The 26,153-nt window shown below is 37.8% G+C and overlaps 1 protein-coding gene across 1 annotated transcript in view; it reads right to left on the minus strand.

Annotated features, from left to right (window-relative positions):
* LOC132283843 (aminopeptidase M1-like) overlaps positions 1-24,341 on the minus strand; it is a 31,636-nt gene extending 7,295 nt beyond the window's left edge. Inside the window, exons 1-9 of the mRNA XM_059785871.1 lie at positions 23,920-24,341; positions 23,682-23,827; positions 21,924-22,026; positions 17,885-18,071; positions 17,706-17,799; positions 12,789-12,942; positions 12,412-12,516; positions 12,197-12,313; positions 11,635-11,748 (exon numbers count right to left, since the gene is read on the minus strand). Coding sequence (XP_059641854.1) covers positions 11,635-11,748; positions 12,197-12,313; positions 12,412-12,516; positions 12,789-12,942; positions 17,706-17,799; positions 17,885-18,071; positions 21,924-22,026; positions 23,682-23,827; positions 23,920-24,150 — 1,251 coding nt within the window. The 5' untranslated portion in view covers positions 24,151-24,341. The remainder of the gene's footprint in view (positions 1-11,634; positions 11,749-12,196; positions 12,314-12,411; positions 12,517-12,788; positions 12,943-17,705; positions 17,800-17,884; positions 18,072-21,923; positions 22,027-23,681; positions 23,828-23,919) is intronic.
* Between the last annotated feature and the right edge of the window lie 1,812 nt (positions 24,342-26,153).

Genomic DNA, 26,153 nt, shown 5'->3' on the forward strand with positions numbered 1-26,153 from the left:
AGTACCATCTCAGATGTTAACTCTCAACCAGAGACAATCCTTCCCAGCAACGAAGGTGGTGTAGCAGAAAGCTCTATTGTTCCCATTACAGGGCATAAACTGAACGGACAGAACTATATTCAATGGTCTCAGTCCGTTATGATGTTTATATGTGGAAAAGGGAAAGACGATTATCTCACAGCCGCTGCAAAGGCTCCACTGAAGGAAGATGTAAAGTTCAAGGTGTGGAAATCTGAAAACAATATGGTGCTGTCATGGTTAATCAATTCCATGAAAAATGAGATTGGTGAAAATTTCTTATTCTACGGGACAGCGAAAGAAATATGGGATGCAGCAAGAGAGACCTACTCTGACAATGAAAATACTGTAGAACTCTTTGAGATAAAGAGTCTTCTTTGTGATCTTCTACAAAGGGGAAATGTCAGTCACTCAATACTTCAACACTCTCACTCGTTATTGGCAACAACTGGATATGTTTGAAGCACTAGAATGGGACTGCCCTGGAGATAACATCAAATACAAGAAAATTGTTGAGAAAGAAAGAATTTTCAAGTTTTTGTTAGGTCTTAATAAAAACTTAGATGAAGTGAAAGGAAGAATTCTCGGACTGAATCCTTTGCCATCCATCCGTGAAGCCTTCTCTGAGGTTCGAAGAGAAGAGAACCGTAAGAAAGTGATGATGGGAAATCAAAACATCGCAGCCCCAAATGAGAGTTCAGCTCTTGTTTCTCATGGTGAACTCTACTGGTAATGACAACCGGAATAACAAGAACAGACCACGGTATGACCACTGTCATAAAACAGGACACACCAGAGATACCTGCTGGAAGATACATAGCAAGCCCGCTGATTGGAAACCGAAGAACAAATGGCAGCCACCTCCTGAACGTTAAGGCAGCGGCTTTACAGCCACTACCGACGAGCAATCGCCTGCAGAAACAACTCTTTTCAGCAAAGAGCAAATGGACCTTCTTCAAAAGATATTCAGCCAATCTCAATCAAATTCTATCATTGGAACTGGTTCTATAGCACAGAATCGTAATTTTTTGAGTGCTTTAAATGTCAAAAATGAGAAACCATGTTCCTGGTGTAGATATGGAGATTTGTACAAAAAGATATACAGAGAGAGAGAGAGAGAGAGAGCTCAGACAGTTTGAGGCTCAGCCCATATTTCCCATATATCTTTAACCCTAAAACATAAAGGGGGTTATGTACAATACAATAGGACCCCAGCATAAATACATATATACATATAAGTGTTTTAACACTCCCCCTCAAGCTGGAGAATATACATCATATAATCCCAGCTTGGAACAAATCGTTTTTAACCGATTATGACCAAGAGCCTTAATAAACATATCAGCTAATTGATCTTCAGACTTCACGAATGGAGTAGATATGTTTCCACTCAATATTTTCTCTCGAGTGAAGTGACAATCAACTTCAATGTGCTTGGTTCTTTCATGAAACACTGGATTGGATGCGATGTGAATAGTTGCTTGGTTATCACAGAACAGTGAAATAGGAGTCTTGACTATTAACCCAAGTTCTTCAAGAAAATGTTGTATCCACATTAACTCACTAGAGGTTTGGGCCATCGCCCTGTACTCTGCTTCAGCGCTAGACCGTGCTACAACTGTTTGCTTTTTACTTTTCCACGTAACAAGATTTCCACCAACAAATGTATAATAGCCTGTAGTAGATTTCCTATCTGAGGGAGAACCAGCTCAGTCAGCATCTATGAAACTTGTCACATTAAGATGACCATTAGGTTTATAACTTTATATAGTAATCCAAAACCTGGAGCTTGTTTGAGATATCGAATAATTCGAAGAACAGCATTTCAATGCGGTACTCTAGGAGCACTCATGAACTGACTTACAACACTAACTGCATATGAAATGTCAGGTCAGGTGATAGTGAGATAAATTAATTTCCCAACTAGATGTCGATATCTGCCATGATCGTCAAATAAATCACCCTCATCAGGTAATAATTTTATATTTGGGTCCATAGGAGCACCAGCAGGGCGAGTACCTAACATACCTGTTTCTTTTAACAAATCCAACACATATTTCCTTTGAGATAGACTGATACCTTCCTTGGATCTAGCAACCTCAATACCCAAGAAATATTTGACTTTGCCTAGATCCTTTGTGTGAAACCGATTCTGTAAGAATAATTTTAACTTCGCAATGCCGTCAGAATTATCACCTGTTATAACAATATCATCTACATATACCACAAGAAATATAAAGCTAGATTTAGTATGTTGGTGAAATACCGAATGATCTGTCTGGCATCTGTTAAGGCCAAAGGAAAGTACTGCCTTGGAGAATTTTCCAAACCAAGCCCTTGGAGATTGTTTCAATCCGTACAGGGCCTTTTTAAGACGACATACAGCATAACGAGACTCCCCCTGAGCAACAAATCCAGGTAACCTCTTCATGTAAACCTCTTCATGTAAGTCACCATGTAAGAAAGCATTTTTCACATCTAATTGAAACAACGGCCAATTACAATTGGTGGCAATGGAAATAAGGATTCGGATAGAAGAAATCTTCGCAACAGGAGAAAAAGTCTCATCATAATCAATACCATAGGTTTGTGTGAATCCCTTTGCAACAAGGCGAGAGCTTTCAATCGCTCAACCAATATATCATGGAGATATTTAACAGTGTAGACCCACTTACAACCAACCGTTTTGGAACCGGGAGGTAAGGGAACAAGGTCACATGTCCCATTATGATGAAGAGCATCCATTTCATCTATCATGGCTTTGCACCAAGCTGTATCAGATAGAGCATCCTGCACAGTTTTCGGAACAACAGTAGCAGATAATGTGGATAATAAACAAGAAAATGAGGGCGATACCTTTTTATAGGCAACAAAGGTGGCTTTCTTTGTGTGGTCTTCGGTTATGGGTAAGATCCTAACCCAGGATAATTTGCGAAGGAGAAGCCAAGTGGTGATCAATCGTTGTTTTATGTGCCTTCGTAATGAGGAATCAGTGGATCACCTTCTCATTCATTGCTATGTGGCTAGAGAGTGTTGGGATTTGATGTTTGGCTTATTTGGGCTTTATTGGGTTATGCCTAGATCTACAAGAGGGTTGATTGAGGCTTGGAGAGATTGCCCTGTGGGGACTCACAGTCAGGATGCGTGGAGGGCTACACCGCTTTGTGTATGGTGGTGCATTTGGCTTGAAAGGAATAGGAGATATTTTGAAGGAAAGGCGATGTCGATTTCGGTGCTTAAATTCTCGATTATTTCCACTCTTTTTTGTTGGGTTTTAGGGAGAGATCATAGATCTTTGGAGGAAATTGTTGATTTTTTGGCCTCTTTGAAGGATTGAGTGGCTTTTTGTATTGTTCTTGGGTTCCGCTCCCCCTTGGAGTGTTTTTTTATAAAAATTTTTATTTATCAAAAAAAAAAAAAGTTAGATATGAGGTGTGCAGTGACACACAAGCGAACAGCCTTACGTAATGTAATAGGAAGATCATCAGTAGCAGGAGGAGCCTCAATGGAAGTAGACAATTGAGGGGGGATTACTCGTGATTGACGACTATACACTTGAAGTGGCGGTGGCACATAAGGTGGTTGTGGTGGGTCACAGGGTAATGAATGTGACACAACAGGCAACAGAAGCAGCAACTCGGTATCTAAAAACGAACTATGTGAAGAAAAATAAAGAGTATCCTCAAAAAAGGTAACGTCCACACACACAAACGCATTACGAGTGCTAGGATCCCAACATTTATAACCTTTTTGAGTCCGAGAGTATCCAATAAAGACACACTTAATGGCACGAGGAGACAATTTATCAGCGCCAGGGCGTAATATGTGAGCAAAACACACACACCCAAAAACACGAGGCGGCAATGCAAATAACGGTCGAGTAGGAAAAACAAAGGAATAAGGACATTTCCAATTAAGAACTGAAGATGGCACACGATTAATTAAATAACAAGCAGTTAAAACAGCATCGCCCCAAAATGGTTTTGGAAGATGCATATGTATCATCAATGTCCGAACTATTTCAATTAAATGCCTATTTTTCCGTTCGGCTACGCCATTTTGTTGAGGAGTATAAGAACAAAAAGTTTGGTGCAAAATACCACGAGAGTCGCAAAAACTAGAAATAGCATTTTTGACATATTCCATAGCAATATCAGATTGTAAAGTGCGTATAACACACCCAAATTGGACCTCAATTTCTTTTTAAAATATTTGAAATATGGAAAAAAGTTCAGAACGGTCTTTCATTAAAAACAACCAAGTCATCCTTGAATAATCATCAACAAAGGTAACAAAATAAGAAAAACCTAAGTGACTAGTGTGACGAGCAGGACCCCAAATGTCCGTATGCACTAATTCAAATAAAGAAGATCGACGATTAACGATACAAGGAGGGAAAGGCACTCTATGGTGCTTATCCAACTGACAAGACTCACAATTTAAAGTAGACACCGACTCAAGGAAAGGCAAAGCAGACTTCAAATACCGCAATGAGGGATGACCTAACCGATAATGCCACTGGTACACAGACATCTGGGAATGTAAAGCAACAGTGGAAGGTTTGCAATCCAAATAGTATAGGCCATTTCTGTTACTGCCCCCACCAATCGTCTGTTTCGTGTTGAGGTCCTGAAAGACACAAGACGAAGGATAAAATGTGACAAAACAGTTCAGTGCTTGAGTCAATTTACTTACAGATAATAAATGAAAGGGAAAATTTTGAACTAATTGCACAGAGGATAAATAAATGGATGGGTTAATTTAATTGTTCCTTGGCCAATAATGGAACATGTTCTACCATCAGCCAGAGTAACAAAAGATGAGGAACTAGACTTCTGAAAATTAGAAAATAGAGAGGCATCACCTGTGAGATGGGTAGAAGGCCCAGAGTCAATAACCCAAGGGGATGCTGAAGTCTGTAAATCGGACAAACATGCAATATTACCTGATTGCGTAAAATTAACCACATCAGTAGAGTTGGGATGTGTCTAGTTGACCAATGCACTAAACTCAGCTCGTGATAATGATAGTGTCACGGTGTCACTAGTAGATGCAAGTGATGGTAATACAGAAGTCAGACCAAGAGAGTGATGAGACCCCGCAAGGTCAGAGGAAGACACTACTTTATTTGCCCATGCTAGTTTCCCATAAAGAGCCCAACAGTTCTCAACAGAATGGTTAGTACCCCGAAAGTGACTGCAAATGCGAGTATCATTACGTCCACGACACGGCGATTGCGACTTCTATCACGGCCACTACCGCCACGAGAACTACCTGAATTTCCACCATACCCTCTGCTGCCACTAGGAGTGTCACCTGAATTTCCACCATACCCTCTATTGCCAGTGGAAAAATAAAAGGAATCATCATAGCTGAAATTTCTTTCACTCCAGTGGGCGTCACATGTGATTGTTCTGAAACCCGAAGAAAGCGAGAATAAATGTTACCCAAAGATGGGAGTCCTCCATCACCAGCAAGGATCTGATCCCGAATATTATGAAGGCTCGGGTGCAAACCAGCAAGAAAAATGGAAACAGAAAATTCCTCAAGCTGTCGCTTGAGAACGTCAAGATCAATAGTCATGGGATGGTACTGATTCAACTCATCTAACAGGCTTTTGAAAGTACTGTAATACTCACCGAGGCCTTGACCAGAGAGGTCAGATTGACGAGAATGGAATATCTTTTCATACAATGAATATATGCGAGAAACATTTGTTTCCATAGAGTAAGTTTCTTTAACTGCATCCCAGACTGCCTTTGCAATGTTGACAAACATAAAAGTGGATGCAATGGAAGGTTCCATACTGTTCCACAACCAGGACATAACCATATAATTATCAGTTTCCCAATCCTCATATGTCGCTGATGTTTTTGATGGAGGATCAGCTGTAATAAACTTCAGCTTTCGTCGGGCACCTAAAGAAATCTTTACTGCTTGAGCCCATAGTAAGTAATTGGAATTACTTAATTTCATAGATGTAATTTGCAGCCCGATAGGATCAACATGTGTTGCAGAAGATTTAACTCCAGTAGACCCAAAAGCAACATTTGAATCCTCCGCCATGGATATATGAATATGTAAAAAAAAAACTTATCAGTGCTTAAGATGCTAAATCTGTACCGAAGAACCAAAGAAACTGTTGCACCCGAGAAGGCCACAACAGAGTTGAACAGGGAACAGAAGAAGACTCGGAGCAGAACAGACCCGGTCAGTAAATCGGGTCGAACAAACCGGACCTTAAATCTGGTCGAACAGTCCAGACCTTAATCGAATCGGAACAAATCCGGTTTATGTTAACCTGGATTAGGATAGCGAGAACCCTGTAGCCAAACACCGTCTTCTTTACAAAATCTCAGCTCTCCAACAAGCACGCAGCGGCGGCGGCGATGGAATCAACAAGCAGCGACACAACTCGCGACAGCCGCCGGTGACCAAGCAACGAGTAGCGACGACGAGAGAAGGCGGTGAGTTCGTTGACAACCAAAACGGTAACAACAGAAGCAACCAAACTAGGCTTCAGATCTGAGACCAAGCAATGAGCAGCGACGACGAGAGAAGGCGGTGAGCTCGTCGACAACCAAAACGGCAACAACTTCACCACTGTCACGAGCTCTGAACAGATCTATACAAGAATGATACAACTGCAATTTCCCACACTCACAATTTCGATCCGCTCTGATACTATGTAGAAATGGAGATTTGTACAGAAAGAGAATAAAGATACAGAGAGAGAGAGAGAGAGACAGTGAGAGAGCTCAAACAGTTTGAGGCTCAACCCATATTTCCCATATATCTTTAACCCTAAAACATAAAGGGGGTTATATACAATACAAGAAAGGCCTATTTACATAATTGCCACAAACCCTATATCTAATTACAATAGGACCCCAACATAAATACATATATACATATAAGTGTTTTAACACCTGGATAATGGACTCAGGTGCTTCTGAGAACTATAAGGTTCGTATTGCTGATGGGTCCGTATCCACAGTGGCTGGTACAGGTTCTATTGTTATTTCAAAGAATCTAATGTTAAAATATGTTCTGTTGGTCCCAAATTTGACTTGTAACCTGCTGTCCATTAGTAAAATTACTAGGGATCTTAACTGTATTACTAAATTTTTCCCTACACACTGTGAATTTCAGGACTTGGATTCGGGAAGGATGATTGGCAATGCTAAGGAGTGTGAGGGACTCTACCTTCTTAGAATTGATGGCTCTTTTGAAGAACAAAGTGCAAATTGGGGATCCTCTTTTTCAGGTGTTAGCTCTTATGATGATAGTGCAATTCGGTTATGGCATTATCGATTAGGACATCCTAGTTTCTCTTATCTTGAAAAACTATTTCCTTCATTATTCATTAATAAAAATTCAAAGTTTTTTTAGTGTGAGATTTGTCAATTATCTAAACATGTTCGAAATGTTTATCCAACTCAACCTTATAAAGCATCTCATCCATTTTCAACCATTCACAGTGATATTTAGGGTTCAGGGGCTAGATGGTTTGTATCCTTTGTTAATGACCACACTCAAACTACTTGGATATTTCTTATGAAAGAAAAATCAGAAGTTGGTCTAATCTTCAAAAACTTCAACACCATGATCCAAACACAATTTCAAGCCAAAATCCAAGTCTTTCGAACATACAATGGCAGAGAATATTTTCATTCTATTCTCGGGGATTACCTAATAAGTAATGGCATTATTCACCAAAGTTCTTGTGTGGACACCCCATAACAAAATGGAGCCGCCGAAAGAAAAAATAGACACCTTCTAAAAGTTGCAAGGTCTCTCAAGTTCACAACTCATGTTCCAAAACATCTCTGGGGAGAAGCAGTTCTTACAGCAACCTATCTCATCAATAGGGTGCCATCTAGAGTTCTAAAATTCCAAAACCCTTGCCAAACCCTCACCCGAATCTATCTTCAAACTAGAATCATTTATTCCTTACCATTAAAAGTGTTTGGTTGTTCAACATTTGCTCATGTTCACCAACATCACAAAAGCAAGCTTGATCCTAGGCCATAAAGTGTGTATTTCTAGGTTATTCTCCCAATCAGAAAGGTTATAAATGATATTCTCCTGCCTAGGAAATTTTATCATTCTATGGATGTTGTCAACCTTTCTACCCCAAAACTCATATTCAGGGGGAGAACTCAAACACACAAGAATATCAGTTTTGGTTTCATGAGGTTATTGTCAGACCTAATTCACCAGTTACACCCATTCCTCCTTCACACAATACCCAGCCAGGGTCCACTCAAATCACAGATTCCCAGAATACCCAATCTGAACTCACACAAAACACTAACTCTCAAATCGACACACAGTGTGCAAATAATAAAGAGTTACAAATTTATTCAAGGAGACAGAAAATTCAAAAGGAGATAGAGCATCATACACTTCCCGAGCAGAACCGGGATTCCAACCCGAGTTTAAACAATCCTAAGTCACTTCCAAGTAATATAGTTAATGATACTTGTCCTGTTACTTCCCCTTGTACTCCTATTGCTCTGAGAAAAGGTGTTAGATCATGTACTCAACACCCCATTTCTAATTTTGTGTCTTATGAAAGATTATCCCCAAGTTACCGTGCATTTGTTACTAATCTTTCCAATATAGAAATTCCGATGAGTATCCAAGAAGCTATTAAAAAACTAGGATAAAGAGTAGCTATTGGAGACGAAATTCGTGCCCCAGAAAAAAATGGTACTTGGGAGCTCTTAGATTTACCAAAAGGGAAACAGCCTGTGGGATGCAAATGGATCTTTAATGTCAAATATAAGGCTGGTGGAAGTTTAGATCGGTATAAAGCAAGGCTGGTTGCTGAAGGGTTCACTCAGACATATGGGATTGACTATCAGGAGACGTTCGCTCCTGTAGCTAAATTTAATACAATCCGAGTTCTATTGTCACTGGCAACCAATTTAGATTGGCCCCTTCACCAGTTGGATGTCAAAAACGCCTTCCTCAATGGTGACTTGGAAGATGAAGTCTACATGGAAATTCCTCTGGGGTTTGAAACGAAGAACAATGCCAACAAAGTCTGTAAGCTGTGGAAGTCGTTGTATGGTCTCAAGCAGTCTCCTCGTACGTGGTTTGATTGATTCACGATGGCAATCAAAAGGCACGGATATTCTCAAGGGCAATTAGATCATACTTTGTTTACCAAACATTCACCTCAAGGGAAAACTGCCATTCTTATTGTGTATGTGGATGACATCATCCTAACTGGAGATTATGAAGAGGAGATAAGCAGGTTAAAGACAGTTCTTGCTAAGGAGTTCGAAATAAAGGACCTGGGAGCACTCAAATACTTCCTTGGCATGAAAGTAGCTCGAACCAGAAAGGGTATTTTTGTTTCTCAGCGTAAGTATACTCTTGACTTACTAAAGGAATCAGGAATGTTGGGATACAAACCTGCTAATACTCCCATGGATTTAACTTGTAAAGTGGGAATGAAAGAAAGAAGCTCTCCAAAGGAAGGTATCAAAGACTTTGTTGGGAAACTCATATCTCTTTCTCATACAACACCTAACATTGGCTTCTCGGTTAGTGTGGTAAGTCAATTCATGAATAATCCTACTGATGAACATCTTGATGTTGTATATCGGATCCTCAGGTACCTAAAAATGACACCGGGCAAAGGCTTATAATTTCAGAAAGGAACAAACAAGGCAGTTGAGATTTTCTCAGATGCTGATTAGGCAAGTTCTTTAACTGACCGAAGGTCTACTTCTGGTTATTGCACTTATGTTTAGGGAAATCTTGTTACATGGCGAAGTAAAAAAGAGTTTGTAGTTGCAAGAAGCAATGCTGAGGCCGAATTTAGGGCTATGGCTCACGGTATATGCGAAGGAATGTGGCTGAAAAGATTACTTGAAGAATTAAAAGTTCCAACTGAGAAGACAATGAAGATGTTCTGTCACAATCATGCAGCAATACGTATTGCTAAGAACCCAGTTCACCACGACAGAACCAAGCATGTCGAGATTGATCGCCACTTCATCAAAGAGAAGATCGAGGAAGGAATAATCAAGATGGTGTACACTCCTACATGCCGTCAAATTGCAGATATCCTTACTAAAGCACGACCAATAACTAATTTTGATGCTTTAATCACCAAGCTGGGAATGATTGACACCTATTCACAAGCTTGAGGGGTAGTGTTGAATTCCGGATTTAGATCCCTATTTTCTAGGGAAGAGATTTTTATTTAAGTTAAGACTGTTGAGTTGAATTTGTGAGTATAGAAAGTAGGAGATTTGGTTACTTGATTTTTTTTATTTCCAAATCTGTTAGGGTATGTTTGGTAGGGTGGGTTTGGAGGGGAAGGATAACATTAGTTATGAGAGAAAGGGAAGGAAAGGGAAGGGAAGGATAATTTTAATTTAGTATTGTGTTTGGTTGATTAATGAAGGAAAAGAAAGGGAAGGACAATAATCATGTTTGGGAAAAGAATGGGAAAGAAAAGAAAGGGAATTATTTTAATAAATTGACTATTATACCCTTTTATATTTTAAAAGATATATATATATATATATATAGTCTCTAGGCCCACAAGAAAAGAAAAAAAAAAATTTAGGGCAAATCATTTCAGCCTCTCTAGTCTCGCCTCCATATGTTCTCAACTCTGATATATATATATATATATATATATATATATATATATATATATATATTGTCTCCTAGCAGGCCCACAAGAAAAGAAAAAAAAATATTTAGGGCAACTCATTTCACCCTCCCCAATCTCGCCTCCATCTCCATTTTCATTCTCAAGTCTGAACTTGCCCTCTCTCTCTCTCTCTCTCTCTCTCTCTGCACTACAAGAATCAGAAGTTCAAAACCCATATATTTCAGTTTATCTATCAGTCTGCAAGAATCAAAAGTTCAAAACCCATATCGGTATATCATTTCAGATTGTTCAGAAAATCAAAACTCATATCTTTCAATTTCCATCGTCGCTGTTCCAATTCGGGTTCGCCGTTCGCAAGCTTCAGCCGCTGGCCCGCAGTCTCTCACTCTCTCTGCAACTGCTAACTTGCATGTATATATAATCTTGAGGGTAAAATTGGCATCACAAATATTGCTTCAGCCATTGCCTTCACTTTCCTCCCATTTTTGGGAGGATAAGAAAATTACTGTATAAAGCTATACATAACCCTCCAAAGCCTTCCCTCTCCTTTCCTTTCCTTCTACCCATTTTACCCAAACACAATTTTTTAATCACCCTTCATCACCTTCCCTTCCTTTTCCTCCCATTTCCACTCTACCAAACTGAGCCTTAGTTATAAGATTTGATCTTCTTTCCTGTAATTAGCTACTAGAATTAAGGAGATGTAATTATAGGTTAGTTGTATTTTTCTCCTAAAAATTCTTTGTACCCTACGGTTTCAGAATGAATGAAATAAGGGATTACTTTACTCTTTTTTTTCTTCAGAATCTTTTTCTAAAATTTGACAGGCTATTGCAGGTTTTCAGAGGAATGCATGTGGTATACACAAAAACACACACGCGTGCAATTTTTACATATGATTCAAATGTCAAGGCATTATATGATTGTTTTTCAAATGGCATCCTCTAATAACTTCATAATTTCAATATTTCTACCTGGAATATATCATCACCGAGATAATCCTGTAACATTCGGATAACAGAAGATCCCTTTTCATAGCTTATAGCATCAAATATTTCTAAAACTGAGCGGGCACGGTGTACCTCCACCTGAAAAGAAAAACTTATCAACATGAAAGGACATTATTGCAATGCAGTGTAGTTTCAAAGAGCAATTTAGGAATGAATAATCACTTGTTGAATTTGATTAATATCTCCAGTAATCCTATTGTTGAGGGCAAAGTTATAATTATTTCCCCACAGCTCGCCTCTGTCTCCCTTGGTGCTGCTACTCCACCACAAGCACACACGTTTATGGTCTGTGCAGCACACCCACACACACAGAGAGCAGGTGGACCGATATTATCATCTATTCTGTTACTAAACACACTGTATGAACTTTATAGTGGGGCTTAAAATCAAAAGAGCCAACTAGTGGATTGTATAATATTGTTGACAAAAATGCTATTTCTCAAAGTTCAGTTCATAATTACAAACATGTAAAGGTGAATTTGTAAATTATAGGTAACTCATTTATGCAACTTATAACTACTTTTACCTCAACAGGATGTGAATTTTCCAGTGCATCCATATGTAAACCACTAGTAGTTACTTTAAGAAATTGAGTCCAAACTTTCCACTCAGGAAATAAGCTGTCTGTTGCTAAATAACTTATCTGGAGATATAAAATTGGGTGAAGGCACAATTACTAAAAAAAGTATCCAATAAAATTCCCATAAAGCAGAAGACAGCAAGTAGAAAGATAGAAATCACCCATGTTGCAAAACCCTCGTTGAGCCATAAATGAGTCCACCATTCCATCGTTACCAGGTTGCCAAACCATTGATGGGCGACTTCATGTGCAACAACAATTACGAGCTGGCACAATAAAAGATCCAATGAAAAGGCCTTGCAAGATTTTCAGTGCATACATCGTAAAAGTTTATATATTTTCTACGTATATAATATTTGAAGGGAACAAGAAAAATATAACATTAAAATCAGGTGATTCCTTCCAGACCCACCCTCAGAAGTAATAATAATAATAATAATAATAATAATAATAAATTGGTAGATAGTAAAATTTTCTTGGAACTATAGAATCAAGAATGAGGAAAAGAAGGTGAATTTACATCAGAATTTTCACTTACCCTCTGCTTGCTAGCTGCTGCAGAATGCAAATCATCATGGAGCAGCTCTATTTCACGATAAATAATTAAACCATAATTCTCCATAGCCCCACCAGAAAAATCAGGGACAGCAACCATATCCAGCTTAGGAAGTGGATAATGCATAGAAAAGTATCTAAATGATAACCAGCATAAAAAATCAATCCAAGAAATCAATAAAGGGTCCTACAAATAGAATTTACAAATTACACCACAGAGGAAACAAAGATTTTCTTTCTCAATTTGAACTCCAAAATACAACAAACTCACTTTAGGTGTTTTGAACTGTTTTGATGATTGTTCCAATGTTTTTATTTGTTGTACAGTATAGTATGAGCTGTCACACATGTATTAGTAGTGTCACTCACAGTTGAACAGTTAGATTTCATTGTATACTAGGGTTTACTACAGTTTTCTGTATTCTATAGCCGCCTTCACCTACCCCTCGTTACCATGTATATCATACCATATATGTAAGTTGCGCAAGGCGGAATAGTTGTGGAACAAAGATATGGATTAGTAACCTGGGGGGGTGAAAAGGTTCGACTTGATTCTTGCCCAGTTTAAATTTTACCAAATTAAAACTAAATTAAACAACCCACAAAGCAAAAAATTAAGTACGAAGTAAAAGTAAGGTTAGAGCTTGACACCGGGATTTTAGCGAGGAAACCCAAGTTGGAGAAATTCATCCAATTTCAGGGAAAAATCTCAAAGACTATCACGCGATCTTGAGTGAAAAGATCCATCTTAGTTGAAGCAAAGTACAATTGACTACAACTCAGGCTCACATCCCTTCACTCTACCAAGAACCAATTGCTAAATGTCTTTGGCGTTGCGACTCCCCCGTCCAAATGCTCTCGACTTCAGGCTTACTCCCTTGATCTCTATAGAAGGATTGTCGGTAGATCAATGAGCACTCCGCGAATGCTTTGACCCCTTCAAAGTGTTATCTCTTCCTCCTTCTCTTCACAATAGAATTGTTGAAGTTGAAAGAACAAATTTGCTTTGATGACCGGTTGCAATAGATCGTCGATGCGAACAAACTCCAATGAACAAGAGAAACACATTTTAAATCACCTGTGTGTGTAGTATGTGTATTCCTTTTTTTCCTAGTTGGTACTCACACACACTTGTCTCTTTTGAGACTTGAACCCCCGACCTCCCTTTGGGAAGTAAGAGGCTAATACCACTAGGCCACTGGCCGTTGGTAATGTAGTATGTGTATTCTCAAAGTGAAAAATAAACAATCTCATGTAGTATGTGTATTCTCAAAGTGAAAAATAAACAATCTCTAAAAAATTATTTAATGGCTTTCTTAGGGTTTTGAAAACTTGATTGCAAAAGCCGTTATGATTTTTTAAATCATTAGAAACATATATAGGTATTTAGAGAGACCTAGAAACCCTTGGAAAACTTAGCAGTTTCGTGCAAAACCTTCTCTCTAAAACCTTAACAAAAAGGTATTCAAATTTGACTTTAAAAGAACTTTCCTTTTTGGTTCAAACAAGCGCAAGTTGTTCTGTTTCAAAACACAACCGGTTGTGTTTTTCCTAAGAACTACTTTATCACCTGCATAAAGGGCAACCGGTTGAGTTTGAAATGGAATTGGTTGTACTTTTTACTAAGGGTAAAAATACAACTGAATTTTACCAAACCTAACTCTCAATGAAAGCATAAACCCTATGTTATATAAAGTGTGTCCTCACTCTCTTACCTATCTAAGTGTGTTCTCATTGATCCCAGAGTGAGTTAGCACATGTTGTTCCGCTTTTGACCTGGAGATTTAAAAGTAAATCTAAAATTACAACTAGATCGAACTCGTTTTGACATCGAAATATGCCAATTACAATTTATTCTTCAGAATGTATAGGTGTTCTCCATTCACCTACTCTTGTAACTTCTCCTATATAAACCCCATTGTATTAATATATTATGCCCTGAATAATATATACGTTTTGATATATTCTCTCTCTTTCAACATGGTATTAAGGCGGAAATCGATCCCTCTTTAAATATATAATTTTTTACAATCATATTCAGACTTCGATCTCGATTCCATCTCGGCTTTCTCTCAGCAATCTCTTCTCGGCAATCTCTCCTCAATGGTCTCGGTTCTTGTCTCAGCAACCTCTCTTGGATCCCTCCTAGGCCCTCTCCTCGGCAATCTCTCTCAAGTTCATATCAGCTTGAACTTGGTTCTCTCATCTCAACTCCCTCTCGCTCATATCTCTCTCTTGTTTGGCAGCCCTCCTATGGATACCAAGGACTCTCATCTTCTTGGGTCAATCACCTATACCAAACTGAAAGGCTCGAACTACCTTCAATGATCTCAAGCCATAGAGGTATTCTTACGGGCTCGAGGAAAACTATCATATCTTCAATCAACCAAACCCACCACTGATGAAAAGATTATTGAGGCTTGGGAGAAAGAAGATGCTCATATTATATTATTACTTGGTTATGGAATAGCTTGGAAATTGAGATCTTTCTTCAAAGAAGAATATCATCTTCACAAAAGAATATTTCTCGTATTTATTAGTTGTACCAGGACATATTTAATCTCTAGCAAGGAGATCATTCTGTTCTGTTGAAGATTATTGCTCAGAACTGAAGGGTACGCAAGAAGAATTTAATGTCTACCAACCATTGACTACAAACATAGAACATCATAAACAACATAGGGAGGAGTTACGGGTGGCAAATTTTTATCTGGACTTAAACTTGAACTTGCTCCGATTAGTTCACATAATTTGTTTGGCAAGGAGATACCCACAGGCTATAAGACTTTTACTTGAGTTCAAAGAGCATCTATTCATGCCCCTATGATTGAGAAGGGAAACCACTCTGCTTTTGTTGTTCGTGCTGAGCGACATGATACTTCCCGTGGAGGACAAGGGGGCAGAGGTCGTTCCAACCCAAGTCGTGGTACATATGGCAGCACAGGGATCACGGCAGCAAGAAGTGTGATAATCTCTCTTGTAACTAATCTAGATTCTAGAGAGGCCATTTCATCAACTTGATGTTAATAATGCCTTTCATCGTGGTGACCTTACTAAGACAGTCTATCTGGTTCAACCACTTGGGTATACGTCCAAGGGGGAGTCTGTGTCATCTCAAGAAGTCTATCTATGACCTCAAATAGTCCCTCGTGCATGGTCTAATAGCAATGGTAGCTCATGGTATTACCATAAGTCAGGCTGATCACTCTCTCTTTTTTAAGAAAATGAAATGTGGTTGTGATTCTGGTAGTGTATGTAGATTATATCATTATCACCGGCATTGACAGAGATGGAATACAAGTTTTAATCAATCACTTGAGTTCTGGCTTCCTTACTAAGGATTTTGGCAAACTTCGGTATTTTCTAGGAATTGAGGTGGCTCGGTCGAAGTAAGGTATTAGTCTCTTTTAGTGGAAGTACACTTTTAATCTCTTACAGGATACTGGATATCTTGGTTCGAAACCTGTAACTACACCCATGGAAACTAATGTAAAACTTAAGGTGGATGATGGTGACCCACTCGATGATCCCCAGATGTATCGGAGACTTATAGGTATACTTATTTACCTCACAATCACTCGTCCAGACATTTATGCAGTGTGCTCCGGGATGTGGTTTGCTTTATCGATCTTCTGGACATCCTCAGATTGAGGGATACACAAATGCAGATTAGGCAGGTTCTCCTTCTAATCGACGGACCACCACGGGTTACTGCACCTTCATAGGTGGAAATCTAGTAACTTGGAGGAGCAAAAAAAAAATTAAGTTGTGGCTCGTTCCAGTGTTGAAGCAGAGAATCATGCCATGGCGCACATTGCCTGTGAACCTACTTGGTTGAAGACTCTTTTACAGGAACTTGGGATTTCAGTCAAGTGTCCAATTGCTCTCCATTGTGACAATCAGAAAGCTATTCATATTGCTAGCAATCCAATCTATCGAGAGGACTAAACACATTGAATTAGATTGTCATTTCATTTGATCTAAAGTTGACTCGAACGAGATTGTTACACCTTATGTTCCTTCTGGCAGTTAACTAGCCGACATTTTCACTAAGGCGCTTCCCAAGCACTCTATTGATTCCACATGTAGCAAGCTAGGAGTTATTGACATCTACTCTCTAGCTTAAGGGGGAGTGTTATACAATATAGTATGAGCTGTCACACGTGAATTATTAACTGTCACACGTGAATTATTAGTTGTCACGCTCACACATGTACAGTTAAATTACATTGCATACTAGGGTTTACTAAAGTTTTCTGTATTATGTGACCGCCTTCACCTACCCCTCATTACCATGTATAGGGTTTACTTGTTCTCCACTCACCTACTCCTGTAGCTTCTCCTATATGAACCCCATTGTATTATTGTATTACTAATTGAATAATATATACGTTTTCATATATTCTCTCTTTCAACATCATTCATGTAGCTTCTGCTTCGGGCAGTGCCACCAAGTTTATGAGCAGATTAAGGGATATTATTCTTGTGTTGCCTTTTCAGTGGGAAAGGGAGTGATTCAGTGTTTTCATGCTCAGATTCCATCTCCTTCCAGACTTAAAGATTGATAGTTTATGAGCACCAGTTTTGTTCTGAGGACTATGATAAGAATGAAATCTCCAATTGCTTGGCGATCCTAATGGACAGTGATGCTGAAAAACACTTCCATCTCAGCCTTTAACGTTGTTATTTAACAAACTTAGAAACACATTCATCTAACCCTTGAGCCATTGTCAATCAACAAACTCAAAATATCTCATGTATGTTCCTCAGTCATAGATCTCTAATTTGCTGAACTACATCATGATGGACAGGATTAGGCAATAATGATTTTTTCAGTTAGTTTCCACTGGTAGGTTCAGCTAATCTAAATATTGAGTAACTTTTTTATGGATTCACGTACTCCGTATATAGATCAAGTGTCTTCACTGCAACACTCAAAGCAAACTTTCCTTTATCACTCTTGCCAACAGGACAGTATGCACGAACCTTAATCCCTGCATGAACAGTTTAAGAATCTATGGAACAAAAAACAAAAATCATCAAGAATAAAAGTGATCAGCTACTGAGCTTTATGCATACCGTCAGCAGTGGTATCTTCAATATAATCAAATAAACCGATTACAATAGCGACCAAATAAGTTGACATAATTGGTGATTCCTCAAAACACACAGTCTTGAGGTGCCCATTAAGCTTTTCATGGATAACTGGCATATTAGACAATGCTGTCAAGTCAGATGGAACATCTACTGTTATCTTGAAGGTGGCCTGTCAAGAATGTAATAGAAATGCAAACAGTTTAGAAGATTCTCAGTTCCCTTAAAACTACATAAGAAAAATACAATCTTATGAGAATTTACAATTATACTTATGAGTAAGCATAAACACACGTACGCACATGAGAAAGCATAAACACACGTACGCACAACCAAAAAGAAAGAAGCAGGCATCAACTTGAACTTCAATTGGCTAAGATAAAAACAAAAACAGAAAAGAAGGTATAGTATATCCAGTTGTCTGTATAGTAGAAACATTAAAGAAAAAAAGAGAAGAGAAATGAATTACTGTCCTTTGTCCACTTCTCTTCTCATGTATCACTATCAGTATCAATTTTTATAAGAATATGAAACTGTCTTGGTCATTGCATCCTATAAACAAGTTCTATGCACGTGTAGTTTCCAAAATGCAATGAAGCAACCCGATATAGCTGTGAAAACTTAGTACCAGTAGCAATAATAGTCCAATGGAACACAATTCCTTTACTGAAAGATGGCCAACCATGCCACCTCACTTTGATCAAAACCGTGACAGTTCCTTATTCATGGCTCATAAATAAACATCTTAGAATCCTACACTAAAGGATTCGCACAAAATATTGTTACAAGACATATAAGACTTTATGTGTGATCACATGGAAATGAATAGAGTAAGGTGCTTACCAACATCTATTTGCATATAAGAGCATCAAATTAACGTGTGTCCCACCTACTCAATGTGCTGGGAGGGAAAGATTGGAACAGCACTAACCTTTAACATTATTTTGCAAAAAGATAATTGCTATATGCAAAGATGATAACAGTACTACTCTTTGCTCTATAGAACAATAATTCATCTTTCCATAGAGCAAAGAGAGGTCCCAGTACCACTATGAATAGGTAGCAAAACTTAATTAAACGTACATATATCATGCATTAGTTCACACTTCACACATTATTCATAATTCAGTCATGTCTCTCTTTGATAAATTTATCTATGGTAGGATTGATGGTTGATTTTGCTGATGAGAACAGAGGCATTGCTCGAAATATGATAAATATTCCAAGTGGAATGGACTAGGTGAAGAATCAAGCTGACTCAAGAAAGAGATAGAAGGTAGTTCAAGACGGTGTTAGGTCAATAGAAATTAGGTTGGTAAATTTTGTAAAACAAAACTGGAGTCCCTAACTTTTGTTTTAATTTCTAGCTTAGGTTAGAAATTTCAAAAGTTAGTGTTAGATGTCACCTCCTACTCAAGGTTAGAAAAGTAGTTTCAAGTTATTATCAAGGGTATACGCTTATTCTTCTTTAGGGTTCCTACTCAAGGTTGGAGAAGGAATTTTAAGCTACATCAAGGGTAAAAAAGTAGTTAGCACATTTGTTGGGACAGCGGAAGCGAGCGAACACAAAGATCCAAAGAAAGCCAACAAAGCAATCACAAACAAACACAAGATATACACGGTTCACCCAAACTCAAGGCTACGTCCATGGATGAGAAGAGATTTCACTATGATTCATAGAGATATTACAACAATAGAGTGCCAACACCACGTACATGTCTTTTTACCAGTGTCATTGGTGTTTTTCCTACTCTACCAACCTATAAATTACCTCTACCCATCAACTCCCTGGTGAGACTACAAACTCAATTCCTTGTTCAACAAAGGATTACTTGCTTAACAAGAAATTTCCTTACAAAATACAACTTTAATATATAAACCTAATTAGAATAGGAATTTGAGACACAATTTCCAACAATCTCCACCTTGGCTCAAATTTCATCCAGCCAATCATCGCTTCCCATGGCATTAATCAAAACAATTCTTTTGCAGCTTTAATCTTGATGATACTCCCATAAAACTCCGATTGTCCACATTATATGTTGCTCGATCAGTCAAACCTCCAAAGCTCCACCTTGACTACTTGAGCTCTATGCCATGTAACCAAGCTGATTGACTCTACCTACAACTGAAGCCCGTTGCAGCACATGTTGAGACGTCTTGTGTTTTCTGGATCTCCTTCACCTTTGGCTCTGATACCAATTTGTTGGGCAACGAAAGCGTGTAAAAGATTCAATAAAAGCCAACAAAACAATCACACACAAACACAAGATATACATGGTTCGGCCAAAACCGGCCTACGTCCATGGATGAGGAGATAAGAGATAGTATAACAATATGATTTATAGAGATAGTACAACAATATAGTACCAACACCACCACTCTATGAGCCTATTTCCTCGCTACCAGCGTCACCGGTGTTTTTCCTACTCTACCCATCAACTCCCTCATGAGATTACATCTCTCTCAATCTCATAAGTCTCAATCCAAAGCCTATGTATCTATTTATAGAGTTCCAAACCCAATTCCTTGTTAGACAAGGATTACAATATCTTAGAAGCCAAGACTTGTGAAATAAGAAATTACCAAATAGAATACAACTTTAAAATAGAAACATAATTAGAATAGGAATTTGAGGGACAAATTCCGACAAAATTCAAACTAGGTTTGCATGTATATTTTGTTTCTCCATTCTCTTTTTCATCATCAAACAGGGATTGCATGCGAGGTTTTTGGATATCAAGAACAATAATTGAGAATATGAGAAAGTAGGGTTCATGAGGATGATGACACTCAACTCCTTTATTGAATAAGTAACTGAAATCTCTCTCATTAAGGAGATCTTTAGAAACTATTAACATCATCTAATACAAAATGAAGGAAAGCCATTTGAAATTTTGGTTGTTTATGAGATTTCACCATAAATTGTTGTTTCTTTCTTTAATGATTCTTACATTTTTTTCCTTTGGCAGATCGGAATACATTTTTTAGATCCAGAAAAGCTCTGATACCAATCAATTCCTCTATAATGACTGATTTTTCTCAGACTCCTCTTTTCTTTCATTTTCTTATCCATCCCAACTTCATCCCAAGTAGATTATTGGGTCACACCTTCTAAAACTAACCAATATAAAGTTTATCTTCTGGCCTGTGTTGTTATCCCCAAGCTTGTATCAATGGCGCTTTCTAGTTCTGATGTTACTAAAGTAAAATCTGTGTCACTGTCCGGATTTGATAAAAAAATAATAATAATAAAAAGATCATGAATGAATCATTAAAAAAAAAAAAAAGGGCCATGAATGAATCAGAACATAGACAAAAAAAAAAATGGTAGTTTATGATTTGGGAAGATTTCGATTTGTGGAGGAAATGTTTGAATGTAACGAACTTGATTCTGGAGAGTTGAAGGAAGATAGATTATTGTTCTGGAGATTGAGTTTGTAGGAAACCTGGTTGAAGAAAGTCCTGAGAGGGCTGAGTTTGGCGAAATCAGAATAGAATTAATTTTAGCAATATAAAGTTGTGTGGCAAATCACCACTGTCCACGTTTAGGGTCAGCTAAACTTCCCTTTTTCTCAGTCGTTTAATGTAGCACCACTCATATATAAAATGCCCTTTAGAAAATAGGGGTTCCTTTGGAGATATCTTGTGTGAAACTTACCTCAAGTGAGGTGACAGCCTGCTTGAAGAAAAACACTTGGGTTAGAACTACAAGTGCTGTGAGCACACTATGCCTCTTATCTTGAGTGGTCGTCAAGGTACACGTGGTGTGGCCACTTTGGCAGCCATGGCAGCCATTTAGGTCAAGTCCTTGTTTGGTGCATTAATGCTACATGTACAATAATGAATCATATACCTATATGGATTAATCTAAAAGGAGAAACATGAATTGATAATAACATATACTAAAATCATGAAATAAGTTGCCCATAACTGCAACACAGAAATATATACAAGTCATGGATAAAAGGATGTTTGCAGATACTACCAGGAAAAAAAGAAAAAGAAGAATGTTCACAGGTACCTTGAAAGCCGGCTCGTCCCAGCACGGAAAACACATTCTTGCATCCACAGCTTCAAACTGAGTCACAGCCATGTTCTTCTTCACATCCCCATCTATATAAGTTCTGTTAAAAGTCAAAGGAACATATATCACTATAGAAATGTTGGATTTTGTGGACAAAAATTGTAAACTAAGAAGTTCTTATGAACTTCTATTGGACAGCATAAGGAGCATATGAGGTGTACTACATGGTATCATAGGCTAAAAAAGCGTGATGTCCATTCATAAAGGCACGGTGATGAAAACTGATGGCCATGATACAATTCTAGAAGCAACAATTGAATGGAAAAGTTCTGATCAATTTTTAAAGCAGACACTTAAAACAAATAGGAAAAAATGTATCATGAAGCTGTCCTAAGAGAATCCTCTCAGCCATTGAATTGACAGATACACCCCATCAGTCTCTCAATACAATGGCTGAGAGGGCACTTTCACTGTGAGAGAGCCCTCATGATAGAGTTGCTCTTTAAAATAAATGTACAACCTAATTTAGGAAGTAAGCGTAGGATTCATGTGCAGATGTTTAGATCGAAGTATTTAAACCTTTCTGAAAAAGTGAAAGGTACTTTCCTTAAAACAATAAGACAACACTCATTAAGGGGCATGAGACATTGAAAGGGTGCAACCAGGGAACATGACCTATTGAAAGTGCCATCAAGGTGTACCAAGAACTCATACAGATAGGATCCTCCTACAGTCCATTTGCGCATCACAAATCAAGAGAGGTTGGCACAATGTAAGGTTGCTTCATTGCGATCTAGAGGTCAAAGGTTCGAAATAAGAAAACAACCTTTCCAGCTGCGTACATTCTACCCTCCCCAAATCCCAAAGTGAGCCTCAGCTAGCCCGTTTAAATCAAGAGAGCTCAAGTATTTGGAGTTTCAGGGAGTCCTTGTGTTCTTTTGTGTCTTCTTGGTTTAAGTGCTTTCCAGAAAACACTTCATTCGGGTTTTCATTAAGTTCATAGAATCTGGTTATGAGAAAAGTCAATTTCGACTTTTTCTTATCTTGAACCCAAGAAAAAGAAGAGTCTCCATTCAACTTGCAATAATTACAATTAAATGGCCCAGTTGAACTGAGTTTTTCATTTTTCCATTCTCTTTCTTTTTCTTGGAATAACCAAGGGTGTTCTTACCCACCTCCGGGAGCGGGAATATTCCCTTTGTATACATCCAACCACCCCACAGCCAAATGTAAGGGCTAAACTCAGTAGAAGTTAAATTGGAGAACCAAAAGGCTCTAGAAATGTGATGACCCTGTGGACGGGTGTGCAGGGGCCGGGTGCGAGACACTAACAAGCTTCCACACTGGCGAGCTACAGGTGCACAATCCCACATTGCCTGAGAAAGGAAAAGGTGAAGTACTTATATGTAGGTGTGTCACTCCAATTAGTACGAAGCCTTTTGGAATAAAGCTCAAGAGCAAAACCGTGCGAACACATGTCCAAAACGGACAATATCATATCATGTGATTGAGTGGATCTTTAAAAGAAAACTTTAGTAGGCTAGTACCCCCCATCGGGTTCTACTCAAAATCTTCTTCTTCTTTTTTCTTTCTTCTTTCAGGTAAATACTCACACAGCATGTCCACTACAGGCCTCCAATCCCTCACCTCAAATTGTGGGGAGGTAAATACTCAAAATTTTCATTATTTATCTTTCCTTGATTTTCTTGACAACCAAACAGAAGAACAGAAAATAACCAAAAGAAGAGAATTTACCCTCTGTAGAAACCCTTAAGGTGCTCATTAAGAACCCCAGAGAAGCTAATCCCCAAAACTCCATCCCCAACACTGAGCACTTGATCAAAGACCAACACAAGCATCTCATCATCACCGTCCTCCACAACATCAGATGGACCACACTTCTGCAAAATCACAAACAGTTCATGATCACAAAACTTAGAATTGCATTTAAACGAAGATCAACTGTTCGCATAACAAAGTCAATGAAATTTACTTGGTTTTGAGAATCAGTGAACGACACTTCCCCAATGTCGAGCTCCAGAGCATTCAAGACTAGAAATTTAGTGGGACTGACGATGGAGAGTTCGATTCGAACAGTACCCGAAAACGTGCAAGCCGAGAGGTCAGGTTTTAGAGCGAGATCGTAACGTTTGGGGATTGCAAATTTGGGCAGTCTGCTTAGGCCTTTGAATTGCTGAAGGCTCTGTTCATCTTTCATCTCCATCTCTCTTCTCTCTGTCTCTAAGTTGGTTGTGGTATGGAGCAGTGAGCCTATTTGTTGACTTGAATAGTGAAATATCTCGGTTGTTTCTTTCAGATTGCGACTCCATGGCTCGTGCTTTGAAATTTCGATCAGTATTGGTGTCGCCTTCAGTGATCAATTCAAGCTGGAAAGACAAGGGAACACGCACATATTGGAAGGATAGATTTGTGCTCATCTATTAATTTGATGAAGTCAGTCTAGACGACATAAAAGTGTTAATATTTTAAAAAGTTTGTTTTTAAAAATAATTAAATTACGGAGTAAAAGTAAAATAATTATATTTAAAATCATTTCACGTTCCAATAACCATTCTACTCTCACATCCAATCTCAATTCATTCCACCACACCAAGCTAGCCCTAAAAGTTGTTAATATTTATTTTAAAAAATTTGACTGGCTATTGTTTTTTATTTTTAAGTCATTTAAAGTCATTTTTAGTCACAATTTTTTAATATATTTATATATTATTTTTATCTTATATTAGATGTTCATTTCAAAAATTTTAATACACAAAAAATATGAATCAAAATTTTTCAAGTTGACAAGTAATATGGGACGTAAATAGTATGTTTCATGTTCTCACAATGCACTTTAAACTCTTATTTTAAAATATTACATTATCTGTTAATTATATTAGCACGAAAATGACTGTAAAATCTTAACTTGCCTGGCGTGTTTGCAATCTTTTCAAGAATCCAACGCCATTAAGCACCATGTTAGAGACTCAGATTTAAGACACCTCTTACACACTAAGACTTATTTTACATGGTATATATATATTTAATATAAGTGTTTAATACTTTATGCATATATTCACGTGTCTTCCTTCATCCCTAGAATAATATGGGTATCTCCATGTGACAACTCATTTGCTAATAAAGTTTAAATTTGGTGTGCATTTGAGGGCGTACATAAAATTTAGAGGAGTGTACTTGTAAAATTTGAAGTTTCTTTATCCATGTGCGTTTTTTATACGTACTATGTTTATCAGCTATGCAACACACCGAATCACAACACTTAATCGTCACTGTAACGGCTATAAAATATTTGTGCATGCAATACTGTCCATTCAGCATATTACATTGTGATACAATGTTACAATGTTATAATACCATTAAATCGATAATTTAACACTTATTTAGTTGTCCGTTGTCGATTTAAAATTATTATGTACGTCGATAATGTAAAAAAACACAACAGATACAAAAGAGGAAGACGGGACGAGTTTGATTGCTTTCACATCTACAACTCTTAACTCTCTCTCTCTCATCATTAACTTTGATCATTATAACAATTAATAAGTGCCCATCAAAGTAAAAATTATATGTCTTTGTGTCTATTATATATATATATATATATATATATATAATAGCTTTATATAGATGGGATTGTGTTATATCCCTCTCCCCGTGTATAGATCACCAAAGATTGTGATGTAGTGGTTACGTTTTTGCCTTTTAAAATATCTCGAAAAAAATAAAAACAAACAAGCAAATTTTACCAACTAATGCAAATGGTGAATGTAAACGAAAACTCAGATGCTTTTTCAAAAGCACTTTACACTTTACCCTCCTATTAAATTTGTGTCGAAAATAAAAAAACACTTTACCAACTAATGCAAATGGCGAATGTAAACGAAAACTCAGATGCTTTATCAAAAACACTTCACCCTCCTAGTAAATTTTTGCCAAGGGCTTCTATCGCTGGATCACTCCAAAGGGTGGTTCTATAGCTCGATGGAAGTCTTTTGCAGGTATTATAATTATAAAATTTCCAATATTAAAGTTCTCGAAAACTACTTTCATTCAGGCTCAAAACCATTTAAGGAATCAAAAAGATTGAATCAAGAAATTTACAGACCCCTAGATATGCATGCATGAACACAGTTTACCTTCATATTCTTGTAGACAAAGAATACCAAAATATTCTTGAATGTAACATGAATTTCATTTTTGACATTGGGA

The sequence above is a fragment of the Cornus florida genome, unplaced genomic scaffold (genome assembly GCF_030987335.1).
Source record: "Cornus florida cultivar Cherokee Brave unplaced genomic scaffold, ASM3098733v1 CherokeeBrave_3.0.0_Hap2_Chr11, whole genome shotgun sequence".
NCBI lineage: Eukaryota > Viridiplantae > Streptophyta > Magnoliopsida > Cornales > Cornaceae > Cornus > Cornus florida.